At 41.7% G+C, this 21,489-nt stretch overlaps 2 protein-coding genes across 3 annotated transcripts; one reads left to right on the top strand and one right to left on the bottom strand.

Annotated features, from left to right (window-relative positions):
- Positions 1-562: 562 nt before the first annotated feature.
- LOC119739233 (DNA replication licensing factor mcm4-A-like) lies at positions 563-13,729 on the bottom strand. The gene is made up of 18 exons (XM_038214089.1): positions 13,612-13,729; positions 12,679-12,904; positions 11,666-11,836; positions 10,747-10,828; positions 9,670-9,748; positions 8,659-8,859; positions 7,796-8,030; positions 6,476-6,718; positions 6,128-6,362; positions 5,385-5,479; positions 4,536-4,638; positions 3,569-3,745; positions 3,168-3,261; positions 2,776-2,930; positions 2,553-2,670; positions 1,625-1,866; positions 1,100-1,310; positions 563-692 (listed from the first exon to the last, which is right to left on the bottom strand). The coding sequence occupies exons 2-18, from the start codon at positions 12,869-12,871 to the stop codon at positions 597-599; spliced, it is 2,730 nt and encodes a 909-aa protein (XP_038070017.1). The 5' UTR covers positions 12,872-12,904; positions 13,612-13,729; the 3' UTR covers positions 563-596.
- Positions 13,730-13,983: 254 nt separating this feature from the next.
- Positions 13,984-20,080, top strand: LOC119739232 (Fanconi anemia core complex-associated protein 24-like). Of its 2 annotated transcripts, none has more exons than XM_038214088.1 (6): positions 13,984-14,059; positions 15,402-15,613; positions 16,097-16,236; positions 17,563-17,715; positions 18,485-18,644; positions 19,174-20,080. In XM_038214088.1, exons 2-6 carry the CDS (start codon positions 15,472-15,474, stop codon positions 19,182-19,184), a joined length of 606 nt encoding a protein of 201 aa, XP_038070016.1. In that variant the 5' UTR covers positions 13,984-14,059; positions 15,402-15,471; the 3' UTR covers positions 19,185-20,080. The 2 variants fall into 2 exon arrangements, with proteins under 2 accessions (XP_038070016.1, XP_038070015.1); XM_038214087.1 differs by having other exon boundaries at positions 18,485-18,661; positions 19,174-20,076.
- Positions 20,081-21,489: the final 1,409 nt, after the last annotated feature.

Genomic DNA, 21,489 nt, shown 5'->3' with positions numbered 1-21,489 from the left:
GGTATTCTGAAAGAGAATAAAATTCTCCTTACAATACTGTTTGTTGAACTTCAATCAGACATTCCATTGACAAGTTAGGGCCGTTTAAATTTCACACAAATCGACGTCAAAAACGCAAAATACTGAGAAAATGGCCCTTTAAAGTATCGAGTTATGTATTTGTGAAATAATTGTTTTTCCTCAAAAAAAACCTTTTATTCTACAATTTTTATACTATTTCTTTAATACGTGTGAAGTAGACATTTCAAAGATTACAATTATCAATAAATATTAAAAAAAAAACCTCATTTGGTTTTTCATTTTTCTCAACTAAGACCTGTGCCCAGTTACGTCGAAATTTTTTACCAGAATGCCTCATATTTATTGCTGGTGTGCACATAATACCCAACATATTGTATGTTAAACATACACAAGACTAGAGCACAATCAGCAACAAGGCTTTGAGTTTAGCTTGAAGTAATCTGTCATATATCGGTCACAGAAATTTATTATCCAGAATAACTTAAACCGGTCACATTTTTAATCGTACACTTTTTGTTGTGGATAAGTTGTATTATTCATCTTTTTTTTTTTTTTTCTTCATTTCAAGAATCTATCTACTTCAGGAGGCGAATAGTCTTGCCAAGCCAAATCAGGAAGTCCTCATCTTGGAGTTCTCGCAAGGCTCCATCAAACATCTCCTTTGTGATTGGCTGTTTTATAGGAAAAAAAAGGAAAACGGAGAATCAAAATAGATGACTGATCTGCAATCCAAATTCACACCAGAGTTATTCATACTGCATTTGAATACTCCATTTCAACCCATCAGCAATTGAACTGCATTGTATAACACTGCATTTATACCCTGACTAATCGATTAAACTATACAATGCTCGGACTGTGACCCGGGTTCGATTCCTGCCTGGGCCAATATGTGGATTGGGTTTCAGTCCCTACTTGATTCCGTGGGTTTTCCTCGGAATATTCTTCTGGGGTTTTCCTCCCACATCTAAAACTGTAATTTCTTGGAGATCAGTGGGTTCCACTGAATGGGCTACCCAGTTAAACAATGACATATCGGGCATGACTTCAAAAAATAATTGGCAAGAACTGAACTTACCATCTCGGACTGCTGCCGCAGTTCCTCAAACGTCGTCTGGTACTTGAGAGTCGCCACTTTACCCTTGCCCTCGATCATCTTCTTGAGGGCTGCCTTTACTTCCTGTCTCTGCTTGCGGGCCGAGGTGCTCATTCCCGTCGCCAAGATGTCAATGTTGATGGTCCCGTCTCGCGGGTCGAAGGCCGACTGCTTCAGAGCTTCGTAGTGCAACCTGTGTGATACAGGAAGGAAGGTACATGATATTAAATTCAAAGAGGATACATTGTGATGTTCACAGATTGATGCTTGAATTCACAGATTGATGCTTGAATAAGATCTGGGGGGGGGGGCAGCTACTGACAAATGTAATGAAACTTTAAAAAATGGGGCAAAAAATTTCCAAGGTTTATATAGCACAAATGCAGTTGGAATATTAAGGGGTGCCTTTAGGCAAACATACCAAAGACCCATGTTTTTGTTTTCACTGCCAAGGAGATAATTGTACACACAGTCGATAATGAAACACCCGATGGTTTTTAATCTCACCTCTTAGCCTCATCCACATCCACCGTCTCCACGACATCAGAGAACCTCATCCTAGCGTGGGCCTCGGCCAGACGGATCAGCGACTCCAGCTGACGTGGGTAGGCCGACACCATCCCCCTGGCGCTGCCAATCTTCCTCATCTCCACGTAGGCGTGGATGAGCAACTGGCTGGCCTCCTCGCTGAGTTTGGGATGGACGTAGGTACGAGCGTAGGAAAGGTAGTCTCTGAGGAGGGCCAAATCCTGGCAAAAGCCAAAACAGTGGAGCTAAGTTAACAAAGGACTGGGGATGGAATTCGTTGAGTAGAGAAAGGTTTGGCTGAGGGGGAAAAAACTTACCACCCATTACAGGCTTTCAAGTAGACCCAGGTGAAAAAGTAGAATAGTAGGATCAAAATTTTCACCCCCCAAAAACAGGACAAAAGTAGGACTTTGGTGGACAAAAATCAGGATAAAAGTAGGACTTTTGCGGGCTCTCAGGAGCAGTTTTCATTGATACTCACCCATGTCCACATCATCATAGGCCTCATTTGGTATGTTCCGTACTCACAGCGGTTGTGCTCCATTCTCAACTAAGCTCTTTGAAAAGTATTCCTGCACCCAAACCCTTAATTGTGTGATTTACAGAAGACAGTGTGTAAACACCATTATGAAAATATTTCAATGAGATTTCATTTTTCGGAGTTGTGGGACAAAAAAGTAGGGGAAAAGTAGGAAAAGGTAGGAATTTCAAGAAAAAAGAAAAGTGCAAAAAGTAGGAGCAAGGTTAAACAAGTAGGAATACTTGAAAGCCTGCCATTATTAGCACATGTATGACATTTCATACAACCATACAATGCCAAGATGGGGGGGGGGGGGGGGGGGAGAGGTTTGGGAGTTAGGGGCACCACGATGAAATTGGCCCCTATCAAAAGTGATTTAATACTGACCATGTGTTCACTATCTTGTAACTCGCCACCCTGGTGATAGAGCGAGACCAGATGATTGGCCAAGCGACGATCAAATATCTCATCTTGAGGATCCAGAATCAAGAAGATCAAATCAAATCTACAATAGAAACGTAAAACAAAACAGAGTTAGCATGAAGTCATCTCGCTTAACTCAAGACACCTCAATATTCGTGATCAAGGGTCTTGGCAGGATGACACCTACCTCGACAGCAGAGTGTGAGGCAACTGGATGTTGTCAATGATGGTCTTCTTTGGGTTCCACTGGGAGTCCACGGGATTAGCTGCAGCCAAGATGGATGTACGTGCATTCAGGGAGCAGATGATGCCAGCTTTGGCAATCGAGAGAGTCTGTTGCTCCTATGTAAGACAAAACAACTGGGGCTGTAAAAACCTTTAAAGATTCATACATCAATATAATGTAGAACGAAGATTAGATTTGATATGAGCTCGAGGCCTCTTGGGCCACCAAGTCAAAATATTGAGAAAGATGGGAACGGCTTGAAAGCGGGCTTCACCCAACGCAGGATAACACAGCCAAATTTCAAGAAGACTTCACCCCCATCTCCACTGCTTTTGGAAAACCCAAAGACTTACCATAACTTCATGGAGGACAGAGCGCGTGCTGTCGTTCATCTTGTCAAACTCGTCAATGCAACAGATGCCGTTATCACTGAGCACCAAAGCTCCACTGCAAAGACCACACAGAAAAAAAACAAAGACAAGTTTAGACAAGGAATGGACTTTGTGAAGAAATACCTCCCTCAATGGTCCCACAGAGAAAACGAGGCGGGACTAAAACTCCAAGCAACTACAAGACTGAAAACATACAAGACTAAAAATTACTGGGATTGCAATGTGATTCAAGTTTACAATTTGTAGCGTAAACAGTTGCCGAGATGTAAAAAATTCTCGTCTACATTCAAGAATTTGTGCAAAGTATATGAGCCAGCCTTTGGACTATAGCGCCCTCAAATAAGAAGTCGGGTTACTCTTACGTTTGCAGGACCAATTGTCTGGTTTCGGGATCCTTGGTGACGTACGCCGTCAGACCGACGGCGCTGGATCCCTTGCCGGATGTATACTGCCCTCGCGGGACCAGATTGTTCACGTACTGCAGTAGCTGCGACTTGCTCGTTCCTGGGTCGCCGCACAGCAAGATGTTGAGTTGGGACCTGGGCATGGTGTCATAGGGCACATTCAATATGAAAGACAAGTACACAAAGCTCTCATGATTTTCGAAAACCTTATCCCGTTATAAACCCTAAACCTTCCAGATTTGACACAGTGCACAAGGTGTAAAGGTCTTGGGGACCTTTCTCTATTGAGGTTCATTGGAACATCGTTATAACGATTTTAAGCTGCTGGTGCTCCGATACTCACTTTTCAATAAATAGCGCCCTTCAGAACTTCACCCCGCACGTCCTGGTAGTTACTGAAAGACGACTTTAAACTTGTGCCGACTATTTAATTATGTAATTTTTGAGCTTACTACCTACAGCAATGGATGGCTTTCCCCTTCTATTCCTTGGGGAAATAATAGCCACTTGTCGCTCTTCTGTTGACATTTTTCAACAACAATGTTTGGTACGTTTTGTACACAAAAATCGGGAGCCAAGGACGATGTTTGGTATAGCCAAATGTTTGGTATAGCGGTGTTCGGTATAGCGACGTTCCACTGTAACAGCATCAGTGAACTAACTGCCAATTCTGAGACACCGGAGCTAGTCCCATTGAACAATGCCACAGTTGTATCCTGCTACTGTTGGCAACCATGAACTCTGAGGCAGTTTGCCCATGGGAATTTTTACCCCACGGATTTTGTCACATGGGCAGGCTTCTCACGTTGACAAGTGTTGCACACTGCTGTGTTGGACAATCAAAACGCCACAAAGGCTAAGGGTCAGGGAAGTTAAATGTATCCACTTCATATTGGTTTTCAGGAAGACATATAAGATCACTTACCTGAAATGTGCACGCCCCGCTTCAGAGAAGTCTTTCTTGGTCGCACCAAAAAGCTGACACATGATACCCTTCTTGATGTCCTCATTCTCAAAGATGCTAGGAGCTGTACACAGAAGAAAAATCAAATGTCTCAAACAAAATATTCTCCCATCCTACCTAAGACACGCTCTCCCAAGTTCATCCTTTCTCTACATTAAACTGTTTAAGAACATATCACAGTAGCAATTAGACAATGAAGACCGTCACGGAATGGACCTGAAGATGACAAACGACAAGCAAGATACCAAGACTAGCTGGTCACGCAAACTTTAATTCTGCCTTTTTCCCGTGTTTTTTTTGTTATCAAGTTTCATCCTGTAAAACAGATTCCTTTTCTAAATTGATAATTTTCTAGCAATATGTAAGTTTTTCACTTTTGAACGAGAAGTCGACCAAAAAAAATCCGCCTCCGTTTAGTTATTGAATTACTTTAAAAATTTCGAATTACATGTGGCCTGACAATAATTCAATTGTCGCGTGGTAAGCTGGTTCCCACCCCTCTATCAGTATCAATAATGTACAGACCGGGAACCAGTCTGCTTGTAAGGCGACTCTTTTTGTGGACAAAAATTGAAAGCTTTTTTTCAGAGGGTTACAGACACCACAAATGAGAAGTTTTGAGGGTTGGAAATTTATTAAGAGAAAATGTGATCTTTGCTTATTTTTTTCCGCTCACAAGTTTTCTTTGCAGAATGTTGTATGCTGGGCAGCTATGTCACACTGAGCCCTGGCTATGATCGAAAAATCAAAAGAGTGGAATTTCATGAACAGATACGTGTGTAGTTTGATGGCAGGACTTGTTATACATACCCAAGGCTCTTGCCAATCTCTCGTATATGTCTTCCTTCTGAGAAAGCTCGATCAACTGCTGCTTGCGCTCCTCAGTGAAAATTTGCTGATCATCCCTGGTCAAACAAAAAAATATAAATCATTTTAACCCATTTACGCCGTTACTACATTGTATCAGTTATGTTGTATTCATAAATACCTAGGACAGTTTACCCATTCCTATTGGTCGATAGCCCGTCACGTGGCTAGTTGATGAAGACCGGCTGGCTGGTCTTCAACACTTTTCCAGTGTCGCATGAAATTTTGACTCCTTTGAAATCCGGTGCCTTTTAGTTACCGTTTGATTGGTTGAACGTTCACAATGCACACGCAGTACTACCAGTAAGTCAGTATTTCATAGTCCTTAATTGACGACGCACTCGCCACAGCTGCATCTGCGCGTCATTGCGCAGTACGCGCGACGCACACGCCAAGCTCCATAAAAGGAGCTGTTTACGTCTTACTTGTGAGCTGGACACTCCATTATACAGCTAGAGGGGTGTTTTGAAAAACTTGAAGGGAAATTGTTGAACAACATCGTTCAAAATTGCATCCAGACTCCAACTGGTCTTAAACATAGTAATTAAAAACTCAGCAGCACACATTTATTCCCTTAGTACGATAGAATAAGGGTACTTGCAGGTTTAGCATTTAAGTCAGCCACCACAACATGCAATTTTGTAAACAAGCATCCATACATTCCTGCATGAACTAGAGATACTCACCCGTCATCACCTCCCTGCTCATGCAGTCGATTGGCGTCATCCTTACAGAACTGAATCACGTCGATGTACGTCTTGTACACCGCCTTCACGTTGCGCTGGCGGGGGTTGACGCGCAGCGGAGTGGCGCGGTAGATACCAGTGACAGTCACACGGTCGCCGGGCTGTACCGAGTCCACGAGATCGTTGTGGGCGTACAGGATAACGGTGTGTGGCGTTTGGCCGGCGGGCATATCATCTGTGAAATGAAATAAAGGCAAGCCAATATCATAAGCAATTTTTTACTTAAAAAAATGTAAGTGTAAAATCAACAAAATCTGGAATTTATCCCTAAAAAAACCGAGACCATACCTGGGGATTCCTGCAACTTGACCATCTGCTTGTCGGAGAACTGCGAGCGGTTGTGAATCAGCGCCATGCTGTGCTTGGTCTGACAGTTACGGCACACGGCGGGCTCCCCGATGCGCCCACGGTCGATCTCCACGGTCGCGGTGAAGGAGCAGACGTGGCAACGGAAGAACGCCTCGCGCATCTCCGGCATGAGCTGGGAGGTGCGGATCACCATGCCACTGATGGTGACCAGCTGGTCAATATCTGGAAATAGAACAATCAAATCCCGACGTTAATTATGAAGTTGAATGACAAAATTGACTGGAGCAGGGTTTGAACTCGCGACGTCTGGAAAACCGAAACAGTGCTCTACCAACTGAGCCCAGCCTGATGTTGGCGGTTCCCCAGTTTGTCAAGGGTGCTAGTCAGAAGCCACAAACCCATATATATATGCCATCTAGCCAGGGATCACGTCCAAAGCTACGATGCTGGCAACATTAGCAATGCTGCAAACCTGGGAAATAGTTTGGGATGATTGCAGGAGATAATTGTACTCGGTGTGGGCAAAAGTTACAAAGTTACAAACTCAAATTTTTGTAATGCAGTTAAAAAGAGAAACTTTTTTTTTGAAAGTTATGGTTAAAAATATGCTTAAAAAAATGGTGTTAAAAAGTATGGTGGCGTCTAAACCTTTTGTAATTTTGGTAAAAACCACTTTTCTTCAATATTGTTGAACAAGGTTGGATTTGAACCAGGGTCACAATAGAAGAAACGCATTGCAATTGAAAGTGCCCAAACCCAACTCTCTTGAGAAACTGTCTTTAATCAGCTGTACAACACTTCTAAAAACAAAAACAAACAATTTTTGTGGGGGGGGCACACAATGTGTTTGTGTCTGTCAGTTTCTGTAACTAGGGATCAAAAGGGGAAAGGCGGAACAAATTTCACTATTTGCTAAAAAAGTGGGGGGGGGGGGAGGAGGGGAGCAGCCCCTACTTTTGCAATCTAGACAGTTTCTAGAGTTTTAACCAGTTAACACCTGTACTATATTGTATAAATTGTATTACATTGAATTTATTCCCATGATGAATCCTAATAACTGTACAATGCTGGGGCAGTTTGGGGCAGTACAGGGAGTAACAGGCAGGGCAGTTTGGGGCAGTACAGGGAGTAACAGGCAGGGCAGTTTGGGACAGTACAGGGAGTAACAGGCTGGGCGGTTTACGGCAGTACAGGGAGTAACAGGCAGGGCAGTTTGGGCAGTACAGGGAGTAACAGGCAGGGTGGTTTGAGCAGCACAGAACATAATGGGTAATAATCAAAAGTAAAAAGCTTACTTACCCTCAGGGTTGAGTGACCTCATGTTCTTGGTCTTCTCCGTGTTGTAGGTTCGCACCTGGATCTGATGTTCCAGTGTAGTGTCGGGGTAGCGCTCAAAGAACATCTCGTTGACAGCCATGTCAAAGGTCGGGATGACCTCCTGCGGGTAGCAGACCAGCTGGCGGTACAGATCCACGTCAAACTGGTTCAAGTGCTGGCAGTTGATGTTCAGGAAGGGAAGCTCCAAAGTATTGATCTGTACAATTGGGGAAAAAAAGGAAGAAATATGAGTAATTTGAAGGGTAAGCACTTGTTGAGAACAACCAAAAGGACATTGTCACACCTTGTGCATATTCAACTATGATTTCTACTAATTCTAGTATTTGTAGTATTTGTAGTATTTCTAACAGAGCTTCCCTCAGAGGTGGTCATTAATTAAGAACAACTTAAATTTGCATGAGGCGTGACGATCATGTTGGAAGCTCTTGAACAGTGAATGCCGTCCAATTTGGAGTATGAACTATCGTTAACCACACACAGTGTTTGAAGCTTGTCGACTATAGTTGGACTAGAGTAGTCAACTACTCGGAATTTGCCTACTGAGGGTTGGCCACATCACTGGTTGCTAATAGCTTGCACATTGTAACAAAGACAAATTTATGGGTGGTAAGTTTCCCAGAAATTCAAAATGATTGCATGATTTCATGTGGCCCTTACTTTTTCAGATTGGAGCAGTGTTGAGGGTTTGTCAAGCATTCCTGCTAACAAGGAAGAGCACCGTTCTTAGGTATGCATTGTAAGACCATTGGTTAAAACACTCCCCGCTTGATAAGGAGGGAGAAACGCAATGGTTTCACATCCCCAAAGTTTGCCTCAATTTTTACCTCGTCCAGTTTCTGCAGGTACAGGGGCTCGTTGGGGTCAATGCCCTCGGCCTCCTCGGCCTCGGGGTCGATGAACCTTTGGATGAAGCGGGTGAACTTGGACTTGGCCTCGCTGACCACCACGTTGGTGCCCCAGATGACCAGCTGGGGACCGCCCGGTTGCTCGCTGGTCACTGCCGCGGTGGGCTCCGAGCCATCTCCCTGGAAAATAAATGTTAACTTTTTTTGAAAAACTGTTGGCTTGAAAATGGGTCTTCAGGCTTCTGTTAAAGGGAATATACAACATTTGCAAACATCGAAAAATAAAACTACCAAGTTTTTACGAAATACCTTACTAGGATGTTGGTAAATGACAGTCTAAAGCATCCTGTAAAATTATGGCACCTGGTGTGAAGTCATTTTCAAGAAAATTGTATTTTTGTATACATTTCCAACGGTGGTCGGCCGACCACCGTTCGAAAAACCTAACTATTTTTCAACTACTGCTCCAACTTTACACTTTTTCAGTCCAAATTTTGTTTGCTATTGGTTACATGTTCATGAACGGGTGCAGGCCAGCTAGACTGGTTCCCTTACCTTACAATTTTTCGGCATTTATAAATTGATCCATTTTATCTTTAGTGGAGTCAAGGAACCAGACTACTTGAAAATTTTTGTTTTTCTTGGTTTTTCCAGCATTTTCGAACACAAAACTTCAAACATGTCAGTGTAACAATATTTGATCTATTATACTTATCCCTCAAATAGTTCATTTCTGAAAATTACAGCAAAAGCCAATGATGTACATTCCCTTTAACACAAAAGTTTGGCCCAAGACTGGATGTAGATTATGTTTCCCGAATGCAGTTGCTCTCTTGCAAGCATGAGTTGAAGGTTTTCATTTGAAAAATAAGCCAATGAGTAAAGCTCATTTACATATTTTGTGAATATTTAAATCATTATTTGCATAGCCACTCCCCTAACTGATTTAGATAATGGTTTCATTCATGAGGAGAATCCATGATCACTCACCGATGGATCCGACTGTAAGTTGACCTGCCGCATCTTACGATTGCTGGTGATGTCGTTGCGAGGTCTCACAGGCGTGCCACTTCAAAAGGGTTAAGGCAAAGTTTTCAATTTCTGACCGACTGAATGACCTCCCTTGCGACTGAGACAGGTTATAAACTTGCAAAGAGAGCTGGGCAGTGCCATCATATAGGATTACCCCCATGCCAATGAGTGGGCTAAATCCAACCAATTAAGTGGACCAGATGCATAGTTTTGTGCACTCTAGGACCAGCTGTACCTTTCCTAAGGGAATAAATGTGTGCTCGAGAGGTTTTTATCACTCTGTTTAATACCGCTTAGAGTCTGGGTGCTGATAATTACCCGAGCCGGAGGCGAGGGTAATTATCAGCACCCAGACTCTAAGCGGTATTAAACAGAGTGATAAATACCGACCGAGCACATATTTATTCCCATTCATAAATACCTTATCCGTAAAAAAATATCAAATAATTCGTTCAAAAAATCCCGAATTGTTCAACAAGTTCACTTCATTCTTTTTGAAACATCCCTCTAGCAAAATAATGGAGTGTTCAGCTGGCGATTAAGCTGTAAACAACCCTTTTATGGAGATTGACGCGCGCGTAGCATGTTCTGCGCGATGTCACGCAGAACGCACCTGGGGCGTTGCGTTTTGAATTTAGAACTATAAAATTCTGACTCGCATGTAGTGTTGCGCATGCCTACGTGAGGATTGTGAACGTTCAACCAATGAGACGGTAAGAGGCACTGGATTTTTAGGAGTCCACATTTTGTTGTGACACTGGAAAAGTGTTTAAGACCAGCTAGCCATGTCTTTATCATCCGTTTAAGACCAGCCACGTGACGGGCTCTCGACCAATAGGAATAGCTAAACTGTCTGAGGTATTTATGAATTGATTTAAACAGTAGAACATAAAACCCTCGCTTCGCCTCGTGGAATGGAACATTCCATCTGTCACCTCATGAAAATATTCTTGCCATTGCACTCATAAACATTCATTATTTGTATACCATCCCTTTTCTGACAGAAGAAGTGATAAAGTATTGTAACAAGGATACGCCATACGACCAGGAGTTCCACTCATCCGAGAGCTTGGTGTGCCGTAGTTGAGAGGGGAACTCATCCCGATATCGCTAGTACCTGAATACAAACATAAAAAAAATTAACAGTTGACTAACATTTTTTTACCCCTAAGCTCAACATTTTGTTTTGAAAATCTGCAAAGAAGATACAAAAGCTATGTAACAGTTTCGGAAAAAAACTAGTTGGCTGCAGTATGCCAATTATTTTAACAAGTGTGTCATATTCTTGGTTTTTCCTAACCCAGCTTTGAAGTCCGACTTCGGCTCCATCTCTAGAAACAGAATCATTAAAAAAGCCTTTCATGTCTAAAAGCAAACTGAAATACTCGATACTTAGGCTTCAATTAACCCTAACTCCCTTGACCTTTTTGCTAGGATGTAGTCTCAATCCCGCAAAATCCTCCAATTGGCCTCATGGAAAAATAGCATATAGCCTCAATCCTGCAAATTCCTCCATTATTTCTTGAATATGGTCCGTGGAGGGGTGACCACTGCCTGAATCCTGCGGCAGTGACTGTCAGTAATGTTGAGGCTTGGCCAGTGACATCGTGGAGCAGTACGGAGGATTTCAAGCATAATCCAGGCCTATATTTATGCATGGCTGAGCAAAAACAACACAAGGTCCTGCCCAAGACCTTGACAAAGAGCATCCTACGAAATCAGTAACGCACTTTTGCCATGTAACTTCCTCCACTTTGGCAAAGAAGATTTTGAAGGATTCAGGGCGGTTAGGTTTTTCTTTAATCAGGATTTGATGTTACTGAAACAAAATGAAATGGCCCTGTCTTGAACCAGAGTCCCCCAAAACAGGGTCTTAAAATCTCTTATCTTTTAAATTTTTGATGCCAGAAAATAGCTGATGATTGTGGGGGAGGGACCTTTTTTGAGATCTCACCTGCTCTGGAGAGGCCGGGGCTCGAAAACACCGAGTTATCCTGCAACCCACCGGATGCCGGAGAGGAAGGCATAGGTCGTAGGTCACCACTGGGGGAGGAGTCTAATGGCCTACCGGCCTGAGACGCTGGTGAGGAGGCTGCACTGCCGCGCTTGCTGGCTCGACTGGTAGCTGGGTCACAAAGACAAAAATACAAACTTCCTTATGAAGATCCACAACTCAGTATCGAAATTAAAATTTTCGTCGTAGAGTTATTACCTGAGGGGTCAGATCATTGTCCTCTGATTGACCGAGTCACTACTTGACCGACTGACCGAGTTTCACTGATAATTTCCTAAATTGCGACTTTCGGGTACAAATTGACTAGTCTAGTCTAGTCTTGTATTATTTTTAAAAAAATGGCAGGCATATCAGTGACCCCAGTGCTGACAAGGCCCAATTTTCTAGTTGAAATTTATTTGAGTGAATTTATTCTAACTAAGCCAAGTTATTTATAGTCAGTAATTCAATAAAAGGGCAATAGTTTTGGAAAGAAAATGTTGCAACCTGGCACCACTTTTTTCTTCATATATCATGTCAATGAAGGTCAGTCCTGGCAAAAATGTTGATAAGACATGAATATGGGACTGAGAAACATTTCCAATTTTGTTAGGAAATACTTAGAAAAATTTCTTGACTCTCCATAAACTTTGTACACAACCACTGAAGTGGCATCAGGTTGCAACATTCTTTCCATAGTGTTATCCTTTCGGTCTGTTTTATGCCCCAACTTTACCATCCGACCCAACTTAAGTTGGGATCGTCCCAAGTAAAGTGCTGCAGTTGGGCCAGCCCAACTGGGACGCCGCTACTCCGTGCTCATGCGTGGCACGTTAGAGGATGTACATTTACATACCATTCCGTATGTGCATGCTAATACCCAACTGGAAAACTTTAGTTAGGACGGTCCCAGCTTTAGTTGGGACCGATGGCCTAGTTGGGGTGTAACGGGTTTGGCTTAATTGTTTTCTTACGTGTTCTTGCCCCTCCTGGGGTATCAGCAGCCACCCTGGTGCTTCTCCGAGAGGGTGTTTCGCTCTGCTGGCTCCCCTTGCGCCCTCGCTTACTTGGCGTCTTGTCTACGTCGGCGTCATCATCAGCACGGTTGCGTTTGCTGGTGCGACGACTCCGCGGGCTGCCGCCGGCTGAACTGCTCGGTGAAGACATGGCAGACGATTTTACTGCAGATTGCTGGCTTTTCTGGGGGGAAAGTAAAGGAAAGTAAAGAAAATCTGCAAATATAAATTAATTAGTTTATTACCATTTTTTTGGGCCTCAACACAAAATCAGGATAGGATCAAAATTAGCACGCAACATGATCAACTTTGCGATAGTATCCCCTTGCACATAAATATGTGCGCGCGCAAACATCAATTGCAAGATAAATTTTACTCAATCGTGTACATCTGAAATCTGTGTGCGCACATTCAAATTTGCGCGATATGTCAAAATTGCCCTCAACAAAACCTTGCAAAAAGTTACAAAATACAAGTTACATTCGGCTAATTAAATTCAATGAAAATGTCTCAGATTTCCATTTACATGATTTATTATTAAGGTTTAATGTTTCAAGTGTTCTTACACGATCACTGAATATACGTAGGCCTACTACTAGATGAATCTAGGAAAGTTATATTTGTCAATTGTACTACCACAGGCACTTCACAAAAAGTTCGACAAAATCATCAATGAATGATATTGATAAGTTGATGCATGATCTGATGATGACATTCATTGTTGACAGGCAGGGCATTTAAATCAAATGTCCATAATCAATGACACGCCACAAACACTGCAAACAAAAATCCCAGATATATTTCTGCAACCAAACACGACGTATAACTTCCCCATAACCGGAATTCTGCAAAAACTTTCTTTAAAAAATAGTTATTAATACAAATTCTTACCAAATTTACGGACAAACGATGAACCCCTTGTGTTTCTTCCGAGATCTGTTTCCCGCGGTTCACTTTCAGTCGACAGTGCACGATCAATCACGTGTCAAATTCAGCGCGCGAAATCAATGCCGGTGTATTTAATAATCACGTATTTATCACTACAACAAATATTTCTAAATATATGTTTCTAAAAATTCATTTCAAATTTAATTATCCATTTATTTAAATGATATATTTCTTTTTAAATCAAAATTGTCAAACAAAAAATTGAATAATGATAACATTTTTTTTTAAGGTTAAAATAAAATACACTTTTATGAAAACATAATTAAACTGGACAGAAGTGATTCATAGAGGGCGCTACATCAAAACAAAAAGTCCCGCGAAAGAACGAAACCGGGAATCCATCACTATCAGTGCCGGAATCTTACTGCGATCGATATGATGTCTCTTGACAGTAAGTGAGGCCTAGCTAGAACATAAAGACAGCTTTTTTTGGTTAGCAAAATAAAGAAAGTGCGTGCTTAGTAATAGTATTTCATTTTGATATGCATGAATATTTTTATTACTGAATTAACTCAAGTTGGGAAAAAAAATGTTGCAACCTGACCTAGGGTTGTGTACAATGTCTATGGAGAGTCGAGAACATTTTCTAAGTATTTCCTTACAAAATTGGAAATGTTTCTCAGTCCCAGATTCATGTCTTATCATCATTTTTGCAATGACTGACCTTCATTTAGATGATATATGAAGACAAAAGTGGCGTCAGGTTGCAACATTTTTTCCGTTCTTTTTATTAGTTAGACTTGGCCTTACTCTAGTCTAGACCCGTGAACGTGGCGTTGTATACAACGCCACGTTCTTGTTTCATTTCGAACCTGGCGAAATCGATCCGACATACATAATTCCGTATGGGTGTTGAGTACTCACCTAGAAATCTAAATTTGCCCGTCCGATTGTTTCGGCTGTGTAATTTCGACGAAATTTGCCCATCAGTAAAGACCCATACGAACGTGTAGAAATTAGATTTTAACCGGACCCTGACAAATAACCCCGGACGCGTCTGAGTCGCTTGGACAGATTGACGGCTGTTTCATGTCACAACCCCGAAACAAAAACCCCGCAGACGATTGGCTGCTCGGCTCATCTCGTGTACAAAGTACGTGTGTGCATTATATAGCTCTATGGTGTGCACGCACACACACGCGGCGCGGGCGCACGTGTGACCGCGTGCGGTGCGGTGAGAGAGGAAAGGACTTGAAACTTGTCTAAAACGATGTCTGTTTTAGCTGCGACAGTAAACAGCCGTCGGATCATACGAAAATAAAACGCAATGCGCATGTGTCAGTTGGGAGAAAATGGCAGCTAGCATGAACCGGGGCCAGAATTTTCCTCAATTTTCGTCAAATGCAAGTTTTGACGTACAAATAGAATTCAAGACAGCTTCATATGTGAGTACTTATTACATGGGCAAAATAACGTCCAGTGTGTGTAATGGAGGGAGTCAGAGGGACACGTTCGCCATGTTCGAAAATAGACAACATCGTGGCGTAGTTTACAAGCCACGTTCACGGGTCTAACTCTAGTCATGCTAATTAGAGTTCATTTTCTTCATTGAAATCAGTGGCTTTGGAGAATTTTTTTATTATGTTAGGGAACCAAACATTTCCGTTATGACAGCAGTTGGAAATCGCGTTACGGCTGCCATAACGATAGCCTCTGCATTGAACTTTTGATAGGCCTAACTAACTTTCAACATTATCAACATCATGTTTAAATCTCACCAATCCATTCCGTAGACTTAATGCATGGCTTCACATGAACAACAATTAAAATGAGAGACGGTGAAAGGATTTGAGTGTATTGAAGATGTCGTCATCTCGAAGAGCCAGCGTCGATCAGCTGTCTCAGATACCGTGCACTCCAGTCAACGAGGGCGGCCGTGTACCACCGGGGTGCATTGTCACTAGTCAACGATGGAAAGGATCGGAATTGGTCAACACATTGCAAGGTAATTGTCAATATTTTGGCAACACTTGGCTATGGTAAATGGATATTGGAAAAACCTTGAAAAAATTGTTCCTAAATTATGCAGTAACCCTTCTCCCCTTTTGAAGTTTTTCGCCATACAAATATGTCACCCTCTGTATCATAGGATAAAGAGAACAAAAAAATAGGACTGAGAAATCGATACATTTTTTGTCAGCAAATACCTTAAAAATGTTACTGATACCTCATGATTCTGTCTAGAACCGGTGTCTTAAAATTGCACAACATGGTATATTTTTTATCTGAATACTAATTTTATGGGTTTTAAATAATGTGGAAACTTGGGGCAATTTTTTTGAAATGTACATTTAAACTGAAAAAAAAATGTAGACAGTGCTGAAACTTAAAAGGGTTCATGTCTAATTGCAAAATGCTACTTTCACTTATTACAATCGAGAAATACAACTTTTGTTTTGAAATTTTATTTATTTATGTTTTTTTTCAGGGAAATTGAAAGTTATCATGGAGGATAAGCTTGGTGTGATAGACTTCCATCCGTCCAATGAAGCCGGCGTGGTGTACATCTCAGAGACGGACTTGGTGGCCGGCAGTGGCTACAAACAGAAACTAGCTAAACTCAGGAAGGTCAGTACGTCAGTATTGTCTGAATTACACGGCTGCGGCTGAAAGTAATGCATGTGTCTATGGGAAGTGGCTTAAGCCGCTTCCATAGGCGCATGTGTAATTAAGCCATAGCCAAGACATTTGGAGCAGCCTTAGGTCACAGGAGAAGCGTTGCCTTTTTTGTGTGTGTATAAAACAGATTGTGTGACTGTGATTATGTGATTCTGCTCATTCAACATTAAAGGGAAAATACAACATTTGCAAACATCAAAAAATAAAACTACCAAATCATTTTGAAATACCTTGCTGGACTGTTAGTGAATGACAGTGTCAAGCATCCTGTAAAATCATGGCACCTGGTATACTGTCATTTTCAAGAAAAGTGGTATTTTTGTATCAATTTCCAACGCTGATCGGCCGATCAGTGTTGGAAAAAACTGGCTTTTTTTCAAATACTGGCCCCAATTGACCATCGCACTTGTTTGCAATCGATTACACACCTATGAACGGGTACGAGCCAGCTAGACTGGTTCCCTGACCTTACAATTCCCCAATGTATGTAAACTGCTCTGTTTCTTCTTATATGGAGTCAGGGAACCAGACTACAGGAAAATGATTGTTTTTCTTGGTTTTTATAGCATTTTCGAACCCAAAACCTCAAAAAAGTCAGTGTAACTATATTTGCTATATATTTCCAACCCCCCAATTCCATCCATTTCTGAAAATTACAGTAAAAGCAAATGATGTATATTCCCTTTAAACCTAACCTTCCAACGTCTTTTCAAAATCCTTCAGGATATTGTGCAGGATTTTTGAAGGATTTTAGGGAGAGTTCAGCGGAAACCAGTTCAAGCTGCCCTAGTTCCCGACTCCCTGTTGTCGTTCGAAATGCGCTTGTGTTTACAAACAGGAACCAGTCTATACATCATCACAGTTGTTGCATCGTGCAGTAACAAAATTAGGCTCGATCTTGAAAGACGTCTTGACGCTATCAGTGATCATTTTTTAGTAAGGAACGCGCACGCAGCCCATGGAGTCGAGGCTGGTTTGGACTGGAGATCGCAGGGTCGACTGCATGATGTGGAATGTGACCGACAGTCTGAAATTAGAAGCTCCAATGGATCAGTTGACATTTGTGTTTTATTTTCACCTCATTTTCCTGTTGGTAAAATTAAAATAAAAAATCCAGGCAGCTGCCAAAACAGGAAGCGAGCAGACACTAAACATGAATGCCTTTTTTACTTCACCGTTTTATCAAGTGATCAAAAAAAAGTAACAAAAAATGGACGTCAAAAGTTGACAATCATCTGACCCTTTCAATCCCCCTTCTGTTTTCCTGTTCCTCAGGCCAACAGTCTCAGAGGCGTCGTCGTAGCAGAACGCACCCCAATCAGCGAGCAGTACTACGCAGATCTTCAGAAGTTTGTGAGTCTGGAGCTGGGACTCAAGATGCTCTTCGTCGTGTCTCAGACGGAAGCCGCCAATCTTCTCATCCAAATGGTAACAAATCAGGACATTTCTGACAGATTTTTGACCTTCACTGACAGAATTTGTTTTTTGGGTTTTTGTTTTTGTTTTGGTTAAGGTATTTAAATGAGGAAGTAGGAAGTTAACCATAAACAAATTTGTCAAAAGTTAAATGAATTTGTTGGTTCGAGTTACGCCCTAGCAAAGGGCATATACTTCAGATTTGTTTGTCACAAGCTCCTGAACAGTACCAAGAAATATGACAGTGAAGGGCAGCATCCAATATTAAAATCTTGACACAAAATCAGGAAACTTTTCTCACTTTAAGTGTGAATTGTTGTAAAACCTCAAACCCTATATTTACCAATTGAATTCCAGCTTGTAGCAAAGTAAATGCAGTAAATGTATTAGTTAATTCTCCCTCTCTGCCAACACAGCTGTCCGAGTAGTAAAAGAAGAATGTGACTGTAACAGTTAAGAGCTCCCCGCCTAGATAAAGCAGATTGACTGGCTGCGACTGTTAGTGAAACTTGATACAGCTTTGCTTTGACTGTAGGTGATTGATATTAGCAAGCTGTACCTACCAGTTACTTGCTTTTTATTGGCTGATGGAATTTGACTTGTCACAGTGCTTATCAGAAATACGATGTGACTGTTGGTGACTAGCCCATGTATACAGGCATGGCAGGAGAATGGATTGATTTTTTTGACTGTCTTTGACTGTTCAGACAACAGGAGAGTTACTGAGTGTTACTGTGAGTGAAACATTTTTGAAAAGAATTTGTTGAACTCTGAACCCAAGGTGAATGAAGAGCACAAACCGCATGCCAACCCTTTCCTCGTCAAGAGACGCAAACAGTCCATCGACGCCGGCGTCCTAGCGACAGTACATCTCATCCCCAATGTGGGCCCAGTCAAAGCCAAGGTCTTACTGCAGAGATTCAGAAGCATTAAAGGAATCGGTAATGCTTCCGAGCAGGTCAGTAACCCTTCCCCCTCCTTAGAAATAAACTCAATCTAAATAGAAGTTACAAAGAAACCTAAAAACAAAAAAATGCAATTTTTAAAGTAAAAGACGGTCAGAGCATACTGACCAGAACGTCGAGTTTATACCTCGGGTTCTTTTCAGAACCATTCTCTTAGTTGAGAAATCATTCGCACATGGTGTTTCTGCAAACCTTTCATTATTCATTATCTCCACCATGCAAAGCCTCAAATCTTACTTATTTAAAGTAAAATGTTTTGTCTCTCTACGGGCAAGCTTTAAGACTAGCACATTTAATTGTCCATAACCTTGATTTCAACATAAATGTTAGCAATACTATGAATAAATCCAATAAAACAAAAACAAATTAGTGTTCAAATTTCGATTGTGGTTACCATGACAAACTGAGACAGACATCACAGAAAGGATGAATTCTTGAAAGATGTATGTTTCTCAAAAGATGTTGAAGGAAAGAAACATTTGTTGTACCTTTTTTGTGTGCGTAGGAGTTGACTGAGGTGGTCGGTAGAACCAAGGCAAGTAACATCAAGGCCTTCTTCCAACATAGGACATCAGCTGATGGTCAGTCATCGTCTGTAACCTGAGAGGTCATATGTCGCCTGCGAGGTCATATTACACCTAAAGCATGTCACCCGAGTTTGGAGTTTATCATCTTGGCCTGTCACCTGAGCTGTAATCTGTCACTTGAGTTGTCATCTTTGATCTGAGCTGTCATCCGTCACTTGAGCTGCCATGTCAACTGAGCTGTCATCTGTCAATTGAGCTGTCATCTGTCAACTGAGCTGTCATCTGTCAGCTGAGCTGTCATCTGTCACTTGAACTGTCATCTGCCACTTGAAATGTCATCTGTCAACTGAGCTGTCATCTGTCATCTGAGCTGTTATCTGTCAACTGAGCTGTCATCCCAGTTGAGCTGAGATCTGTCACCTAAGTTGTTACCTGTCACTCGAGTAGTATGTCATCTGTCACTTCAGCTGTCATCAGTCACCTAACCTACCATATGCCACTTGACCTGGCACCTGTCACCTGAGCCAGCCTCTGCCATTTGAGCTGTCAGCTGTCATCTGAGCTGTAATGTGTCACCTCAGCTTCATTGTCACCCGACCTACCATATGCCCCTTGACCTGTCACCTGTCATGCGCAGTGTCATGTGTCACCTGACTTTTGTTTAACTTACTTTTCATCTGTCACTTGAGTTGCCAAGGGCTTCTCACAGGATGTTGTAAATTAGGCTTGGATTCCACATCGGTTAACAGACTCAGGGAGTTTGAGTTAAAACCAACCCAAACTGACACCAGAGAAAAGTCAATTTGCTTTTGCTGGATTTATTTGGAGGGGTTAGTATTTTATAGCATGTTTTGTTACACTGACCTTTTTAAAGTTTTGTAGATTTTGGACCCCCCCCCCCCAAAAAAATTTATATTCCTTTTGTCTGGTTCCCTGACCCTACCTCAGAAGAAGTGGCACAATTTATAGACATCAGGGAATTCTAAGGTCAGGGAGCCAGTCTAGCTGGCTTGTACCCGTTCGCAGATGTGTAACCGATCACATACAAAATGTGAACTAATAGGCCATCAGCTGGGGGGGGGGGGGGTTGGTCAGTATCAAATCAGGGCATAAGTGATTATTGTGCGCATATATGCGCAAGGTATACCGCCCCCAGAGTGGACACATGCAAGCATGAATGGTGATAACACCCAAAATGCTGCCACCGCTGCAATGCTTTTTCACATATTTTCCAACTCTGGAGGTGTATACCTTGCCAAAAATCGCTATGACGATTCTTCCCCTCATTTGATACCGGTGGCCAAAATTTTGGTCTGAGGCTGATGGCCTATACCTAAATTTGGTACATCTGGGGAAGCAGTTTTAAAAAAAAGCCATTTTTTTTCCAACGATGGTCGGCTGACCATCGTTGGAAATTGAAACAAAAAATCCACTATTCTTGAAAATGTTGGCACACCAGGTGCCATGATTTTACAGGTGCTTTAGAATGTCATTTATTAACAGTCCAGTAAGGTATTTCACAATAATTTGGTAGGTTTTTTTTGTTATGTTTGCAAATGTTGTATATGTTGCAGTGATGCCATGAGAAATTATAGGCAAGGGCTGCTTGAATATCCTCATAACATTTTGATTTTTTTTTTTGGGGGGGTGGTTAAAGGAAGCTTTTCATGTTCCCATGTAAAACCGTACTTGCTTTGAAATCATACTTGTATTGCTTCATATGTTTTCATTACTTAGCTGTGGATTCAACATCTACATAATTTTGTACATTTTATATACATGTACATGTATTTATATTTTTATACATTTCTGTGTCTCGGTTTATTACAAATATTAACAGAAAATGCATCTGAACCAAAATTGGACTCGGGTCCTATTTCTTTGGGTTGTCCTTGATAATATGAAAGATTATTGTTGATCAATTTTGTGTTCTTGGGATATTTTTTTTGGGGGGGGGGGATATTCTTCAATCCTTATCACTACTGGCTTTTGTAACATAATCTCATAATTTAGTTTGGGGTTCCAAAATATCTTACCAGGGTTTGGAAATTGGATACAAAATGTTCAACTGACGACTATACAGTAGACTTTTTCAAAACCCCGGCCTTGTTTTTAGTTCGGCTTCATCTCTGGCTACAGAATCCTTTAATAACCAAACCATATAGATATACTGTTACCCTCAGCCTTATGTTGAAGGATATTTTTGTTTTGAGGTAAAACGTGTACCCACTTTGAGATGTAGTCCCCCAAAAAAGGCCAAATATCTTTTGAAGCCAAATCTGAAGAGACGAAGC

The sequence above is a fragment of the Patiria miniata genome, unplaced genomic scaffold (assembly GCF_015706575.1).
Source record: "Patiria miniata isolate m_02_andy unplaced genomic scaffold, ASM1570657v1 HiC_scaffold_30, whole genome shotgun sequence".
Classification (NCBI taxonomy): Eukaryota; Metazoa; Echinodermata; class Asteroidea; order Valvatida; family Asterinidae; genus Patiria; species Patiria miniata.
The sequence above is the reverse complement of the archived record's forward strand: the minus strand, read 5'-3'. Positions and strand labels throughout refer to the sequence as shown.